This window comes from Sphaerodactylus townsendi, linkage group LG11 (genome assembly GCF_021028975.2).
Source record: "Sphaerodactylus townsendi isolate TG3544 linkage group LG11, MPM_Stown_v2.3, whole genome shotgun sequence".
Classification (NCBI taxonomy): Eukaryota; Metazoa; Chordata; class Lepidosauria; order Squamata; family Sphaerodactylidae; genus Sphaerodactylus; species Sphaerodactylus townsendi.
The window spans coordinates 50,893,065-50,909,217 of NC_059435.1; the positions used below are offsets into that span (position 1 = coordinate 50,893,065).

General features: G+C 41.8%; 1 protein-coding gene across 3 annotated transcripts in view; it reads left to right on the forward strand.

Moving 5' to 3' along the window:
• CALCR (calcitonin receptor) overlaps positions 1–16,153 on the forward strand; it is a 156,579-nt gene that overhangs the window by 83,422 nt on the left and 57,004 nt on the right. For all 3 annotated transcript variants that reach the window (XM_048511374.1, XM_048511375.1, XM_048511376.1), the window contains 2 exons: positions 3,829–3,910; positions 8,539–8,692. In XM_048511374.1, the coding sequence (XP_048367331.1) occupies positions 3,866–3,910; positions 8,539–8,692 (199 nt within the window). In that variant the 5' untranslated portion in view covers positions 3,829–3,865. The remainder of the gene's footprint in view (positions 1–3,828; positions 3,911–8,538; positions 8,693–16,153) is intronic.

Genomic DNA, 16,153 nt, shown 5'->3' on the forward strand with positions numbered 1-16,153 from the left:
GTTAGCTACTGTGCTGTGCCAACCATTAAGATTGAAGACAGGTTTATTCTAGGAGATTTGAACAAATGTGACAGCAGCAATTCCCACTTCCAATTAAGATAAAATCATTGCCAATCCCATTGCATAGTTTCTACCACTCCAAACAGAACCTGCTCCATTAATTTCCAAATTATGGAAGCAGAAAATACATGATGTGGTAGGATTAAAATTAATGATTTAAGAGATTATTTATGAAAGACTGAAGGCAAAGATCTTGTCTTTAAGATGTGCTGTAAGTTATATATCAGTGTAGCTGTAGTGTTTTTGGAGTGGTGCCCAGGATGCTGAGTACCATTGGGACGACCTCAGCTGGTTTGTGCCATAGTCACTGAATCTCGATCTTCAAATCATGATTTTAAGTGCCCTTCTCACGTTCTTTCTCGTTGACCCTGCTAACATCAGGTATTGCTATGTCGATGATGGTTACTTGCTTGTCCTCGATCACTGTGATGTCTGGTGTGTTATGCGCCAACACATTGTCCATTTGGACTCGAAAGTCCCACAAGATCTTGACCTTCTCATTTTCCAAGACTTTCTCTGGACAACGTTCATACCAGTTTTTAGCTGTCCTGATGCTGTGATTTTTGCATAAATTCCAGTGAATCATCTTGGCCACTGTAAAAATTGTGCCTCTGTTTATACTCAGTCGGGGCGATCTTTTTGCAGCAGATGAATACATGATCTACAGTTTCATCGACTTCCTTGCACAATCATACTGAAGTTCTGAGTGCACAGAGTTGTGCTCTGGGCCTCTGTCCTAAGTGAGATTATCTTTTATTGTTCAATGGCTATTGATTTTTATTTTACAAAAATGTTTAAAAATTTCAGAAGTAATATCGAGGAGTGCATCCAACAGAAGACTTCAGCATTTATAAGTCCCATTGATTTCTGTTAGAAGGGTTGTATATTTGTCTCATTGAAATCAATTAGACTTTGGAATGCTTAACTTATAACTAGGCTGTGTCCCAATAAACTGGATATAAAGTGTTATGCTAATATTGAACTATTTTTGTGAGTTAACAGCATCCTTAAGCATTTAATAACAAAATATTGACTTACACAAATTAAATATGGTATGTGGAACATACTGGAGGAGAAATTAAAATACATTACTATTCTGTCACAGCAGTCTTGAATAGCATATAATGTAGAATGTAAACAAGACACCCCTAATGGGATGACCATGTGAACGGTCCTGGAGGGGTACATCGGCATCGTTTATGCCGATGCACCCCTGCTCAAGGCCCATGCAGAAAGGGCCAGAGGCAGCGGCCAAGGTGATTTTATTTTTGAGGTGCAACAGCCTCCCAGGTGGCTGACCTGTTGCTAGTCTCCTGTTCTGCCAGCTGCCTTCACTGATGTCTCTGCTGCCCATGGTCATCTTAATGCATGGGCACACTGGGCCATTGTCTGGGGACCCACAAGCATGGTAACCCCATGAGAATCTATGTATGTTGTAACTCGCTGTCAATAAATAAATACACTATTCTATACTAAATTATAAATATTTGTTTTTGGAAAATGCCTATTTCACATATGTTTTACTAAAGATAATGAACAATATGAATGTTAATTTTTATGATAAGAAATGGACATTGGTGTTCACCTCGGATTCAGTATCATAATCACCTCTGCACCCACGTGGGCATGTACGTGTACACGTCTCATGCACTACATAACATTAAAACATATATATTAATGTCACTTCAACTCACTTGATAGTTAATAGCAACGATATTGGTTATATTTATATGCCATTGGTTATTAGAGATTGAATCTGAGATTCATTAGGATTGCTTGTAGGGCAAGCATGTAGTAGTTATTCAAGATTATGAATTTATGATGCAGTACTAGTAACCAGGTATTGACAGTCTGTGATATGTAAATGGACAAACTGTTTATAAAAGATGTGAAAAATTGCTGTACACCATGTTTTTAATGAAACACTGATTAAGTACCAATAAATTATACGTTACATTTTATCAACCATTTGCATTTTTATTCCTATGAGTGGTTGTGTAGGTAGGGGCCTCGGTGCACTGCTTTGCCCAGGGGCCTATAATGCTGTTAGGACAGCCCTGCTGCTGCCTCCATCTGGAAGCTGCTACACCTAACACACTTCTCCTACTCTCTCCCAATCCTTTATAAAAACAGAACTGTGGTGACATGTAGTAGGTTAACTGCATTTTGAAATGACCTTGAGAAGCACTCTGGCAATCTTTTGGAGAGGGGAGGACAGAACAGCAAAGGAGAAAGACTGGCAGAGAGGAAAGTGAGAAAAGAGGAGTGGGGGAAATAAAGGTAATATCTTAATGTGATCCCATATTAGGAGGCATCCTATTATATTCTGAGCAACAGGTTGTTTTGTAAAGAGCGCAAACCAATCTTATGTTTGAGCAGTTGGAACAATGATCTTTAAGTGGGGACATACACTTCCCTACCTCCTAAGGGCTACCTAGAAATCTTGGAGAACTTTTGGAGGCAAAAATGGGGGTGTTTGGAATTCATGGATTTTAGACAGCTCCTTCATTTAACTCACAGTGGCTTCTGAAAGCTGTCGAAAGAGCACAATCCTGTTCCTGGAGGCAGTTGGGGATGGTGCTGCTACCGCACCAGGGGCGGAGTGAGGGAGAGCTGTGCCCGGGGCACTGCGTGCCCTGCGCCCCTGCCACACCCCCACCCACTCCGCCCCAGAATGCCCCCTCTATGCCCCAGCCATGCCCGCCGCACCAGCGTGTACCTGGGGTGTCACACCCCCGCCCTTCCCCATTTGCACTACACCACTGTACCACACTGCCCAGCTTCCCTGCCACAGAAAAGCCCTCAATAGGGATCAATGGACTTCCGCAACCCAAAAGATGGACTTACACCACCCAACTGGCCACAAACCCAGAGTAGAAACCAAATAACATTGGCATCACTCCTGAGACTGCCCAGGTCCACTCCCATCCATGCTGGTGCCCAAATGCCACCAGCACTGCTCCACAGCAGCCAGGACTTCCAGCTTTCCCTATAGTGGAGCTGAGCAGTGGACAGGGGCTAAAGATAAAATCCCAAATTCCAGATTTCTCCCCACTTCGATAGAGCTGTTTGAGTATCATGAATTGTGGGACATCATGGAGACTTTAGGGTCAAGCCATTTACTTATGTCCAACTTAATATAAAAGAGCTGCCCGATGTTTCATAAAATGTGTGCCTGAGAGATCTTTGTATATCATATGCATATATCAGAAATGCACTTTGGCAAACAAAGATGCTGTGTTGGAGGTGTTCTTCGGTCCTAAATTTTTGTTGTCTTAGGGAGGGAACATTTGATGATATTATTGCATCCTTAAGAGTGCTGAGATGGATTGCAGGTTAAGAACTGCTCACTTGGAGCTGTTTTCCATTGTAAGAAGCTACATATTTTTATGGGCTATTTAGGTATTACAAAAGGAAATCTTCTCTGTGTTATATTTGACTGGCTCTCAGAGCACCTGCACATTCAGAGCAACTGGCTCGCAGAACACCTGCATGTACATACATGTAGAGCAGTGGTTCCCAACCTTTTTTTCACTTGCATACCCCTTGGTAACCCATTTTGCTAAAACTGTACCCCTATATTAGCAAACCCATTACATATTTTTCACTTACCCCCAAATGCTGTGGCATGAACCCTGGGGACAAGCTTACACCAGGTTGGGAATCACTGATGTAGAGTGTTTATGATCCCAGCTGAAGACCAGGGTATTCTCTCGATTGCCAATAGATAAATTAGAACTAATAGTGTTTTTCTTCAATTCCCAGTAGATCCGGAAAAGAAATACTGCTCTACAGAGGATCTATAATGGGCAAAGAAAGCAATGGCTTCTTACTAATTATTCTACTAATTGTAAGTAAAAATATCAGACTAGCAACCAAAGTACTGCTATTGTGTGCCATAGGAATTAACAGAAATGCCTGAAATACATATTCATGGAGACTTGATTAATGATGTTCTTATCCTGCATCAAGGGATTAGTTCTTTTATACACACACACACACACACACATGTTTATCTATTTATTTACAAAATTTATAACCTGCCTTTCTGCCCCTTACGAAGGCTGCCAAAGCGGCTAACAATTTGAATTAAACATGATAAGATACATCGTAAAACCATTTAAATACACCCTCCTCCCAAATATACCTGATTAAAACAGTTTTAAAAGAATTTTAAAAAACAGTTAAAATGCATATAAAATATAAAAATGCATGCAAAACATAAACTATTGGTTAGGAAGGTGGGATCAGTGAAGGAATGCCGAACAAAGCAAGAAAAAAGTCTTCACCTGCTGGTGGAAGATGGTAACAGAAGGGAATCAACAAATATGCCTAGTGAGAGCGTTCCAGAGCATTGGTGCCATGACCAAGAAGGTCCTCTTCCAGCTTGCCACCCAAGTAATCTCAGAAGGCAAAGGCACCCAAAACAGAACCTTTGAAGATAACAAGTTGGGTGAGCTCATAAGGGATTAGGCAGTCCTTCAGGCATGTTGATCCCAAACCATATAGGGCTCTGAAAATCAAGATCAACCCCTTGAATTATGCCTGGAAACAAATTGGAAGTCAGTCAACATCCCAGCTACAATGTTCTGTACCAGTATAAGTTTCCAAACACTTTTCAAGGGCAGTCCCATGTAGAGTGCATTGCAGTAATCAAATCTAGATGTAACCACCTTAAAAACTAGGGACTTTTTCAGACATTATAATTGAATGGACCAGGCGGTCATCAACTTCACATACTGTAGTTGTCTCGATATGTGCAGCAGCCATTTCATCTGAAATGGATACCATGTGTATTTTCTGTTTCTGTGCATGCTACCTCAAACCCTGATTTTGAGGGTTCGCGTTCATGTGTATTGAAGCTGAAGATATCTGTGGTGCTTTTTTTTGGACAAAATGGCAACCATGTGTACTAGGATATTTACCAGTTGTGTGAGCTTCTGGAATTCAGAGTTTGATACCCTCAAATGTGATGCCTAAAAAGGTCTTTTGATTTCTTGCCATTAGCTTGAATATTTATTATTGTGGACACCATTGAAAAGTCTTCAACACTATATGAGGCGTTTTCTCCATGGACAGAATATCCTGAGATAGACCCAGGATCATATATCCCAGGGTGTTTTTATTCCAGTTTCTACCTTTGCAAGGCTGCCCTTCAGTTCGTTCAGGCCAGGAGGAAGAACTTCAGTGAATTATATATGAGCCTCCGTTGGGCCTGGAAGCCAGGGAGAAACCATGCCCAAAACGGGATGTTTCACCTCCTTATCCCAGGATATTTTGTCCATGGGGAAAACGCCTGAGTTAACCAAGCATCAGCTTTATGATGTTTTACTACAGTGAAGATTAGTTAAATATTGACTGAGTGATTTAAGAATACCAGCATTTGGAAAATAAGAGATTTTATAGATTTTGTGTAGTAAAATACGATAAATCAAATTTTGATATTTTAAAGCTGCATGTTGCTAAAGTTCACTGATCTTTTTACAAAACTGAATGATGGTCTTTTTAAAAAATCGGAATTGTATGAACTTTGGAGGATTCAGTTTACTATGCATCACTTCTAATAGTGTTGCATTTGTAGATATAACTTTTTCCCTTTCTAAATATTCACCATTACTCTTGTAGGCTCAGTAATTGCTTCTCCATAGATTTCTGTTGACTTTTCCATGTGTGATGGGACTGTTGTTTTTTGAAAACTTATTAATTTTATTTGTGAATTGCATGAGGGGAAAAGTGTGGGTGTAAAAATGTAAAATAATTTACAGAGTAAATCACAGACACTGCTGGTTAGCTTAAATAAAGTTTTCTAAGAAAAATAGAAGGGAAGGGTAACATGGTAGAAAACAATAAAATAATCCTCTTGCTGCTTTTACATTGTGAGGTGTGGCTCCAGCTGATTTAGAACAAATAAGTTTCTATCCTCCTCTCAAGTGGACATGTGCTTGGAAACACATTATCTATGGCAATATATTGACTAGCCAATGACAATCAGTAGATCACTTCATTAATGCAGGTGCACTTCATTAATGCAGGTGACTAGTTACTCGACACCCCATTGGCTGTGCTAATCTAGCTTATGTGTACTAACAAACAGCATCGTTACATCTTTCACAACTGAAGAACTGACACTTGCATATACCAATGAAAATTTTGTGTGTAGTGGAGAATGGGTTACACATTGTAGTCATCTTTGAAATGTGTACATTTTGTATGCAGTTTTCCACACCCTTCCAGAACTAGTCATTAGCAGCACTCAGAGTATGAACGCTGACAGCATATTGTGAATTTTTCCATTTGTTTTTGTCCTCTGGAGTCTTGGCTACAGAAGCTGTGAATTCTCCTCTTCTTCTGATGCTGTTCAGTTGCGGGTTATTTGAATGTGTCCAATATCAAGTCAAAAATGTGAAAATTGCTTCTAATTAGACTACTTCTAACACCTTTTAGGTTTGAAAAATGTCATCAGTCACAGACATCTACTATTTTATTCTATATTAATGTAATTATTATAGCAATCACATGATGCGTGATAGCTTGGTGGTCGTATGTATGACGTCATTTACTTGTACTTTTAGGAGTGACATCATATGTATGGCTGCTAAACTGCCACATGGAACATCAGTTAATCAGTTCTCTTCCAAAGGGTTGTGACTGACTCCTTTCATCATATGACAACTTGATTACAAATCTGTGAATTACTTATTTTTCTTTAATAAAAGTTATTTTCTGTGTATATGTGTGTGAGGTATTTCACTTTTTTCAGGTCCTTTTAAAATACTGCCCTGGGTAATGGTTGTTTTTATATACTGTGAGAGTGAAGGCAGTGCTCAGGCAATGCTTAGTGTTAGCCAGGATCCAAAGAACAGTGCAAGTAGGTCCATACTTTTAAGGCAGCTTTGGGCTTGTAGTTAGGGTGGTGTGGTGTGATGGTGTGATGATACCTCCAGTCAGTGGGCAAGCAGGCAGTGACCAAATGCATGTGGGGAAGGAGGCAAGGGGGTTCAGAAAACTCTTACTGCCCCTGGCAATGCTGAGTGGTGCCATGAGTGCTGAAGCATGGGAGTGGAGGTAGCCTAGGAAGGAATGAGAAGTGTGCGAGCAAGGCAAGCCTGTGCTTGATTCAGTAGTAGAGGGACCCTTGCATGGGCAAGCTTTGGCAGCTGGAAAGAGGGGGGAGGCGGGGGGGGGATGCAGTGAAAAGGGAATGGGGCACCCTGACAGGGGGGGAAGACTCCACTCCCTCAACACAGGCACTCCAAGAAGACAGGCAGAAACAGAGAAACTTCTAGTGTGCCCTATTCCTTTGCCTACTACATACAGAATAGTTCTGTAGAGCTGAGTTTGTGGAAAACTGACCTTGTGAAAACTCAGGAGGGTTTGCCGCTCCCTTTAAACTGCTGCCTGAACTGTTAATGCAGTCCTTGACCACATCTGATTCACTGTGTCTGCTAATTGGCTCTTCTGCATGCTTACTCTGATTGCAGTGACTGTTCTGAGTGCTCCTGTGTATTCACAGTCCAGCAAGAAAACAGGATGGTTAGGCTTATAGAATGTGCATTGTTGAGGTGAAGGCCAATGAGTTGTCAAATCTCAGGGCTAGGACTTAACCACTCTCCAGTGTAAATGGAGCTCTGAACTGTGCTCTGAACAATAGCACTTTCGAACTATGACAAATGATGTACAGCTATATTATAAGAACAGGAACAAAAAAATCAGTTACCACAATAGGTTGCCAATGTCACAAAGTCTCAGAGTTTTAATTCCTGCTGAGTAACATACTTATGTATATGTGGTAACATACTTATGTGTATTCCATTCTGGCAGTCTCCCATATAGAAAACGGACAGTGTAGCTAGCACAGTCATTTCTGTTGAGGAAATACCCAACGATGACAGTAAAACAAATTTGTGATCTAGCAAATTCCTTTTTTTCACTGACTGGCCCACTCACAGTGGGATGTTTTGTTTCTGTTTTCTTCCAAGCAGCTGCTCAACAGGAAAAAAAAATCTCAGTACACAGATGCGCTCACAGCATGAGGTTGTGGCTCCAGTGTGAAATCCATGCAGAGTTAGTGCTGATCTGCTTTCCTCCATCCATAAAGGTCAAGTCTGGAGTTCCCACGCAAGTCCTACTGAAATGAATGGATGTTGAAGCCATGACTCCTTTTGGATCAGTACTGTTGGGAAGCACAAGAGATGCTGTTGTTGATCATCAAAGCCAGCATCTCTTGGCAGTGTTTTATTTAATCTAGTATTTTGCCTGTTCTAAAGGAGCCTGTTGTGAATGAAATGGTATATACATTTTGCTAGCAAAAATGGAAACACACACACACACAGAAACCAATTACATTTCCATAGCAACATTGAGTTTATGAGCAGTTTAAAAGGTCTTTGAAATACAAAGGACAGGCGACTCTTGCATGTTTGATTCTTTTCTCCCACTTTCCCTCACAAACTTTGATGGGTTTTCCTCTTTGCACAGAGAATGACTCCAAGTCTCTCTTCTACTGTCAATGATACTGAAGCCACACTAGAACCTATAGCAACCGAAAATGCAGCAATTCGCCAGAAGATAGTTGATTCCCAGTTCAAATGCTATGAGAGGATGAACAGAGAGCCGCCTTATGAGAAAAAAGGTAAAAGAAGAATACAAGACTTTGAAGTTAATTTGGGATTAATCAGGGTTACGGGAAGAAATGATGATTAATGTAAGGCCAGAAATCACAAGGGAAGTTCTGCATTGAAGTTTTGTAATGGTTTTCCTTACAGCAGTTTTGTGAGCAACAACATAAATATTAATATTAAAACCTAGCTGGATACATTGTAGTAAACTGAGATACAGTTTTCTAAGTACAATTTATGAGGGTTTTAGGAGGGTGTAATATTTTAGGATTGTGCAGTTGGTGAGGCAAACATTCTTCTTCAAAACTTGATTGTGGATTTCTCTGCTATTAAATGATCCTGAAGCTTTTCCCAAGCCTTTGGTTAAATTGTGCCCTTTTCTTTTGCCTACTACATTTGAAGGATTTAAAAAATATCTCTGTTTGCACAATAAAGTCATTTTCTAGTGTTTGTTACTGGATTAAAGCTGGATATGCCAGTTTGTAGGGGATGTTTTGTCCACTAATAGACTGCTTTCAATGGTTTCTAAGTCCTGCTCTGCTGTATTTTATGCTGTTGGTTTTGCATGGTTTTCATTTTTTTAATTGCATATTATGGAAGATAAGCATTTTAAATAAACAAAACTTGTGGAAAGGGATAAGTAAAAATAAGGGATAAGAAAAAAAAAGAAAAAAACCTGTAGCCTATCTAGATTGTGCATAAATCCGGCTTTGCTTCATCTCAAGCCCCATTCTCTTTGCCTCCAACTGCAGAGGAGAGGTGGCTGAGGATCAGAGACAGGGCTTTTTAGTGGTGGCCCCTTGCCTTTAGAATGCCCTCTCATCTGAGGCTCACCTAACACCTACCAAATTGTCCTTTAGGCACTAGGCCAAAACAAATATTTTTACTCAGGCTGTAAAGTGTGGTTCTTGATTGTATTAATTCTTTTATGGGATGCTGTGTGGTTTCCGGGCTGTATGGCCGTGTTCTAGCAGCATTCTCTCCTGACGTTTCGCCTGCAACTGTGGTTGGCATCTTCAGAGGATCTGATGCAGGCGAAATGTCAGGAGAGAATGCTGCTAGAACACGGCAATGCAGCCCGGAAACCACACAGCACCCCAGTGATTCCGGCCGTGAAAGCCTTCGACAATAAATTCTTTTATGGTTTGTTTCTAGTCTGAATTTTTTAATGACCCTGGCTTGTTTTTTATCTTATTCTGATATTTACAATTTTTATGCTCTTAGACTTATGATTTATTGTATATCCTTTGTGCTCTGCCTTGAGTACATCTCTAGAGAGGCAGAGCATTCATTTTCTAAATAAATCAATCAATAATCCTTGTCAAATACAAAATGTTCCATGACAGGCTATAAAGTAGAATATTAAGCTGAGATTTGATTTAAATGTGACTTAGGGTTATGGTTGCCAACTTATGGTGGGGAAATTGCTGGAGATTTTTGAGATGGATCCTTGGGACAATGAAGTTGTGGAGGGGACAACCTTCCAAAGCAGCCATTTTCTCCAGGGAAGCTGACCTCTATCATCTGGAGACTCTAATTCTGGGAGATCTCCAGGCTCAGTCTGGAAGATGGCAACCCTATCTGGGACGCAGGAAAGAAATTGCAGCTATGGAGCTGCTCATATTTGTCTTATTTTACATTGGGTTTTCAGCTACTATGCAAATGGTGTTAGCATTGCCCGTGATATGAGCACAGCTAGGCACTGCTGTGATGTGCTAACAGTGTACACATAGCCGGTGAATGCCCAGTTAACAAGGTGCTGAATTGTACAAAGTGCATACACAGGTGAGTACTTGCTCGCCCACTTCATTTTTCAGTCAGACCTGAGAGAATTTCACTGGGGAAAAGGACCAAAAAAAAGAGAGAGTCTGATTATTTTATTGCAGCAGCCAATAATTTGAGATTAAAAATGAGTGAATTTCAAATATATGTGTAAAATAGCATTGCATAGAAACAAAATTAGTTTACCATTTGTCATAAAGCAAGAATAATGGGATGGTACTGTTTATTTCCCCTGGGGGGAAATGTGTTGGAAAACTCTTTTTTTCCCTATTTCACTGAATGACAAAAACATGTTAGAATTTAAAACAAAAACCTATATACCCCAAACGGTTTACTTTCAGAAATGCAGCCAGGTTCTTTTGCTTATCTGTTTCATTGTTTGTATGAAATGATTATTTTTCAGCTCATGCAAATACAGACAAGTCCTGGGAGAAAACAGTGTTGTCAGAAAGAAAAATGATTTTGCTGGGGGGAGGCGTAATTGGATACCAAATAGAAATTCTACCATGATTTGTTAATAATTGGACTAAGTATTTAGTTCATCCATCTTTATACAGAAAGGAAAATATATACATCCCTCTTGGATCACAAGTGAGACAAAATGGACTTGGATTGTTTGCCGGTTTCTATTATCAGCCAAGCCATCTTCTTGCCTGTCAAGAGTCAACACTAAGTTTCCATAGTCATTGTCATCTTTTAAAATCTCCCTGTGTCTGTAAATCTGATTACTCTGCTTCTTTCAGAAATGTTTGCCATCCTTTGAGGGAAGAGTAAGAGCTTTGAAGGCTCAGTTCAGGATTTATTCAGAGCTTCCTTCTCCAGTATACAGAGGCGTTTCTAGGCAAACTGGTGCCCAGGGACAAAAACTTGGCTGGGCTAGTCACAGCTTTTTGGAGCTCTCTCAGCCCCACCCACCTCACAGGGTGTTTGTTGTGAGGGGGGAAGGGCAAGGAGATTGTAAGCCCCTTTGAGTCTCCTGCAGGAGAGAAAGGGGGGATATAAATCCAAACTCTTCTTCTAAGACTGCACAGCTTAGAGAGTGGCAGGAAGGTGAGGAGGTACAATCCATGAAGAAAAGAGACTGCACATTTCTGGTTATAGTTGCTCACTTTTACCAGTTCCCCTGACAATTGTGCGAGCTATAATGCCCCAGCATGTAAATAATCCTTCCCCTCCCACTTTCTCCCACTGTAACTGTAAAAAAGAGCCCATGCAATGTGCAAGAAGTAAAACAATCAAACGGAAGGCTTGCAATTTAGTAGTAGTAGTTGTAATAATGTGTGTGTATGGGAGTGAGATGAAAATAGAAAATTGCGTTAAAACAAAGTGGGACTGCCGAGACTGAATCAAGATGGTATAATTGAGGGGGAGGGGATACAATTATGTGGGTAGCAATGGGAAAGGGGGAGGCAGGTTCTGGCGAAGAAGCCCAAGGAAAGGGAGGGGGAGCGCAAAGGTGATTGTGCAAAGTGCGTATTGAAGAGTGTGCCTTTCTACAATCAGAACATAACAGCCATTCTTCTGTGATCCTAAATGGCTTTACTCGGATTTCCATTCCTTGCGCCCTAGTAAAGCGTGCACAGCACTGCAGGAATAGCCTCTGCCGCCCAGCACTCCACGCTGGAAGGAGGCTTCCTTCCATTCACAAAAAGAAGAAAAGAGCCCTTCTACTGTTTTTTGAATGGAAGGAAAGGAAATCCACCTGCAAAATCACCTCTTTTCCCGCAGGTGGTGCAGGGGACTTGGGAAATGCAAAGCCCCCGTGCACCAGCTGAGGGGAAAGAGGTAGTTTTGTGGTTGGATTTAATTTTTACAAGCCTCATGAGGCAATCCCCCCCCCAGCTGCCCCACGAGGCTTGTAAAAGTTTTAAAACACCCCACAAAACTACCTCTTTCCTCTCAGCCAGTGCACGGGGGCTTTGCATTTCCCAAGCCCCGTGCATCAGCTGAGAGGAAAGAGGCTCTTGGGGCTGGGGAAATGCATGGGGTTGAGCACCCGATACTGGCTGGCCTGGCACAAATGGAGGGGAGTGGGCAGCGCCTCTCTTCTGCAGGGAAGGGACTCCCCTCAAAGGGGAGGGAAACAGGCTGCCCTTCAACCTCACACCCCACCTGAAAGGGCCCATCGGCCAACGTTGGGAGATGGAGACCCAAGAGAAAATGCCCTCTTGAGCGCCCCACCCCATCGCCAGGCCGCCCTTCGCTTACCTGGGTCTGCAGGGGCTGGCTGGACTTCCCTTCCCTCCCATGCTGCTGGCCAGGCAGCCGAGGAGAAGGCTTGTGACCACACACAGGAGAAGGCAAGACATGTAGGATTGGTGGGAGGCGGAGCTCCCCGTCCTCCTGCTCTGGTGGCTTGCTGGGACTGGGAGGCGGAGCACACTCAATGCACAGTGGGACTGGGCCAGTGGGCCACCGTACAGAGTGGGCGGGGCTGAGGCAGCCTGAGCCGGCTGCTCTGTAAAGCTTGCCGGTGCTGCTTGCTTGAACTGATGCAGTCTATGGGGGACATTTTGGCGCCCCCCACGTGACTGAAATTGTTGCGCCCGGGGACAAGGGGTACCCCTCATCCCTAGGCAAATTCGCCACTGCCAGTATATAAGTATGCAGTACAGGAGCACAGCCCATTACCTAACCCCAGCCCATAAGCAAACCCATTGGAATGTAAGGAAAGAACAAAGGATATGAGCGTGAAAGACTTTCACTTCATTTTCTGTTTCTTTTTTATCTTGTTTTTATCTGTTTTTTTCCTCAAAAAACAAAGCATCTGGCTGCACAAAAAATTAGGTCCTGTTGCACATTTTTCCCCACAGCACAAAATGTGCCCTTGTATATGAAAGAATAAGCCCCAGCTCACTTCAAGCCTGGCTATCAAAACCAATTAGTGTTTCCTCCCAGATGACTATACAAAGGATGGTGAATTCCTTATGATCTCAAACACGCTTAGGAGTGCTTATAACCTCTGTAGTGCTGGGTCTGCTAAATAGCAACTGTTTCCAGCAACAGAAAAGTAATTCTACAGCCTTGGAACATCCCAGAAGTATTCACATTGAAGCTCCAGAAACGAGGACATGATTGTATTTAAAAATATAACGTAAGAATCTCCAGTCATATTCTCAGATTCTTTTAAAAAATATATGCATATAGTAGCATCATTACAAGGTGACTTTTACTTATATTTTATCCAGCATGTGAAGTGGGGGTTTTCCCCTTGAATGTGTCTCGCATTTTAAGGGTTAGAAAAAGATCTTAGCCATTGTGCAGCACATCTCCAAAAAATATTCACCATATGAAAATGATTGGTAACAGCTATAATAAAAATCAATGTAAAGAAATAGTAACCATCAACAAAAAAAGAAAGAAAGAACAAGAGATCTGTTTCTGAAGATCCAGGAGATCAAAGAGATATTTAAAGTATGGGTAGGCATGTTGAAAGATCAATATAGAAACACATTAACCAAATAGGACAAAAAAAGATGGGACCAATACACTGACGAACTGTATCAAAGAGATGAAAGAATGGCAGATTCCTTCCTAGAAGAATCTTTTGAAGAAGCACTTGCAATTCAAGAAAGTGAATACTGCACTCAAAGCAGTTGGGAGGAGCAAATCACCAAGAGTAAATTGAATATCAATAAAGCTATTTTGAGCCACAAAAATGCAGTCCATTAGAATCTGAACATGAATATGCCAACAAATATGAAAAGAAAACAGTTGCTCATAGATTGGAAATGCTCAATCTACATTCCATTTCCAAAGAAAAAGATGTCAAAGACTGCAGCAACTATTGGATCATCACATTATTTTTATTTATTTATTTTATTTATATTTTCGACTTATTGGCCGCCCTCCCTAGAAGGGCTCAGGGCGGCTTACAACATAATAAAACAATAGTCCATTTCCTAGAATCATTATTATTAAAATCAGTCAAAGAAATAATCTAAAACCAGAATAAGATCCACAACAGTTTGGATGGCAATAAAATCCAACCCTCACCCCTACCCCAAGCCTACCGGAGGCTGGGACAATGTAACCACACTTAGCTCGGCTTGCCAAATGCCTGGTGGAACAGGTCCATTTTGCAGGACATTAATTTATCATGCTAAGAAAGTGAAACTCAGGATCTTATTTTTGTAATTGTAAAGTTGACACTGAAATAGTTGATATTGTTAAAAGATTTTCTATTCCTTGATTTGATCATGAACCAAAAGGAAGACTGCAATCCAGAAATCAGACAAAGATTGTGACTCAAAGCAATCCATGAAGGATTGCTCAGACAGCCTTGACAGGAACTAAAAAAGATCTTTCAGTGTAAGGATATGGGCCACTCCCCACTTACCTCGTCTTGAGTGCAACCCCGCAGCGACCCCTCGTAGAAAAGCTTCCGTGGCTTTTGACAACGGAGACATTTGTTCCCCACCCATTTTCCATTCAGGAAATAGCGCGGGGTTCCACATCAAGAGTCAAAGAGGCAATCGAGCGTTCTGATTGGCTGGCACTCGTGTGCATCATTTACACGTGGGAGTTGCAGCCAGCCGAAGGCGGGGCTCCATTTTGATTGGCTGACCCGAAAAGTTCGGTTGAATAAACTGAACGCATTGTTTTGAGACGTCTGCACATGCTGACGTCACTACCTGTTGCAAATTGCTTGGGCAGAAAAATGAAAGTAAAAATCGGTTTCGGTTTACACCGCCGACAACCCTGTGCTCAGCGGCACTTTGCCAAGCTGCAAAACAGTGGAGCTCGAGCAAAAAAGAGCAAAAAAGAGCAATGTTGGCACGTCTTGTTGTGCACACGTCTCAATTTCCGAGCACTTTCTGACGGGGACACCCTCCCTAAACAAAATGGCGGTTCCTGTTTCCTGATTGGCCGGAAGCTGCGCGTCAGAGTGAATCAGCCGCGCGTAAACAGTCGAGGTTCCCCACCCCCCTGCGGCACCTGCGGGGTTTTTGAAAATGTTGCTCTTTTCAGAGCACCTAATTTTCCACGCAACAAGGAGGTGGGAGAGCGACAAATTAAGGGCAGCTGCGCAGTGGGCGCTGGTGACGTGGGGAACGTCCATCCTCCTCGTGTCTTTTAAAGAGGTGACCCTGCGGCTTATGGTGAGTGGGGAGTGGCCCATTGTCTGTGGTGACCAAGATAAAGATAATTCATACTAAGGTATTCCCCATTACTATGTTTGGGTGTGACATCTGGACAGTGAAGTTGCCAGGAAGAAAATTAGTTCATTTGAAATGTGGTTTTGGAGGAGAGTAGTACAGTTACCAGGCAGTAACGGTAGTAGATCAAATCAAGTCTGAACTCTTCTTCAAAGCTACAATAGTCAAAATGATAATGGATTCTTGACAGTGATGGGGCCAGCTTTCCATGAACCACAACTGATACTTTTCAATCTCAGTGTGCAAATAGATATTATGACCTTTGTGATATTTTGGACAAACCTTAATCCACATCCAGTTTTTAGATTTTTGCTGTTATTTAATGTAATTTCCAATTTAAAATAATAGAAGTGTTAATGGCCCTGACCTGGACAGCCCAGGCTGGACTGATCTGGTCAGATCTCAGAAACTTAGCAGATTTGTCCCTGGAAAGAATTTGTATGGGAGACCTCCAAGGAATATAAAGGCCATGACACGAAGCATGTCAAGCCACCTCTAAAGATCTCTTGACTTGAAAACCCCACCAAGGAAAAC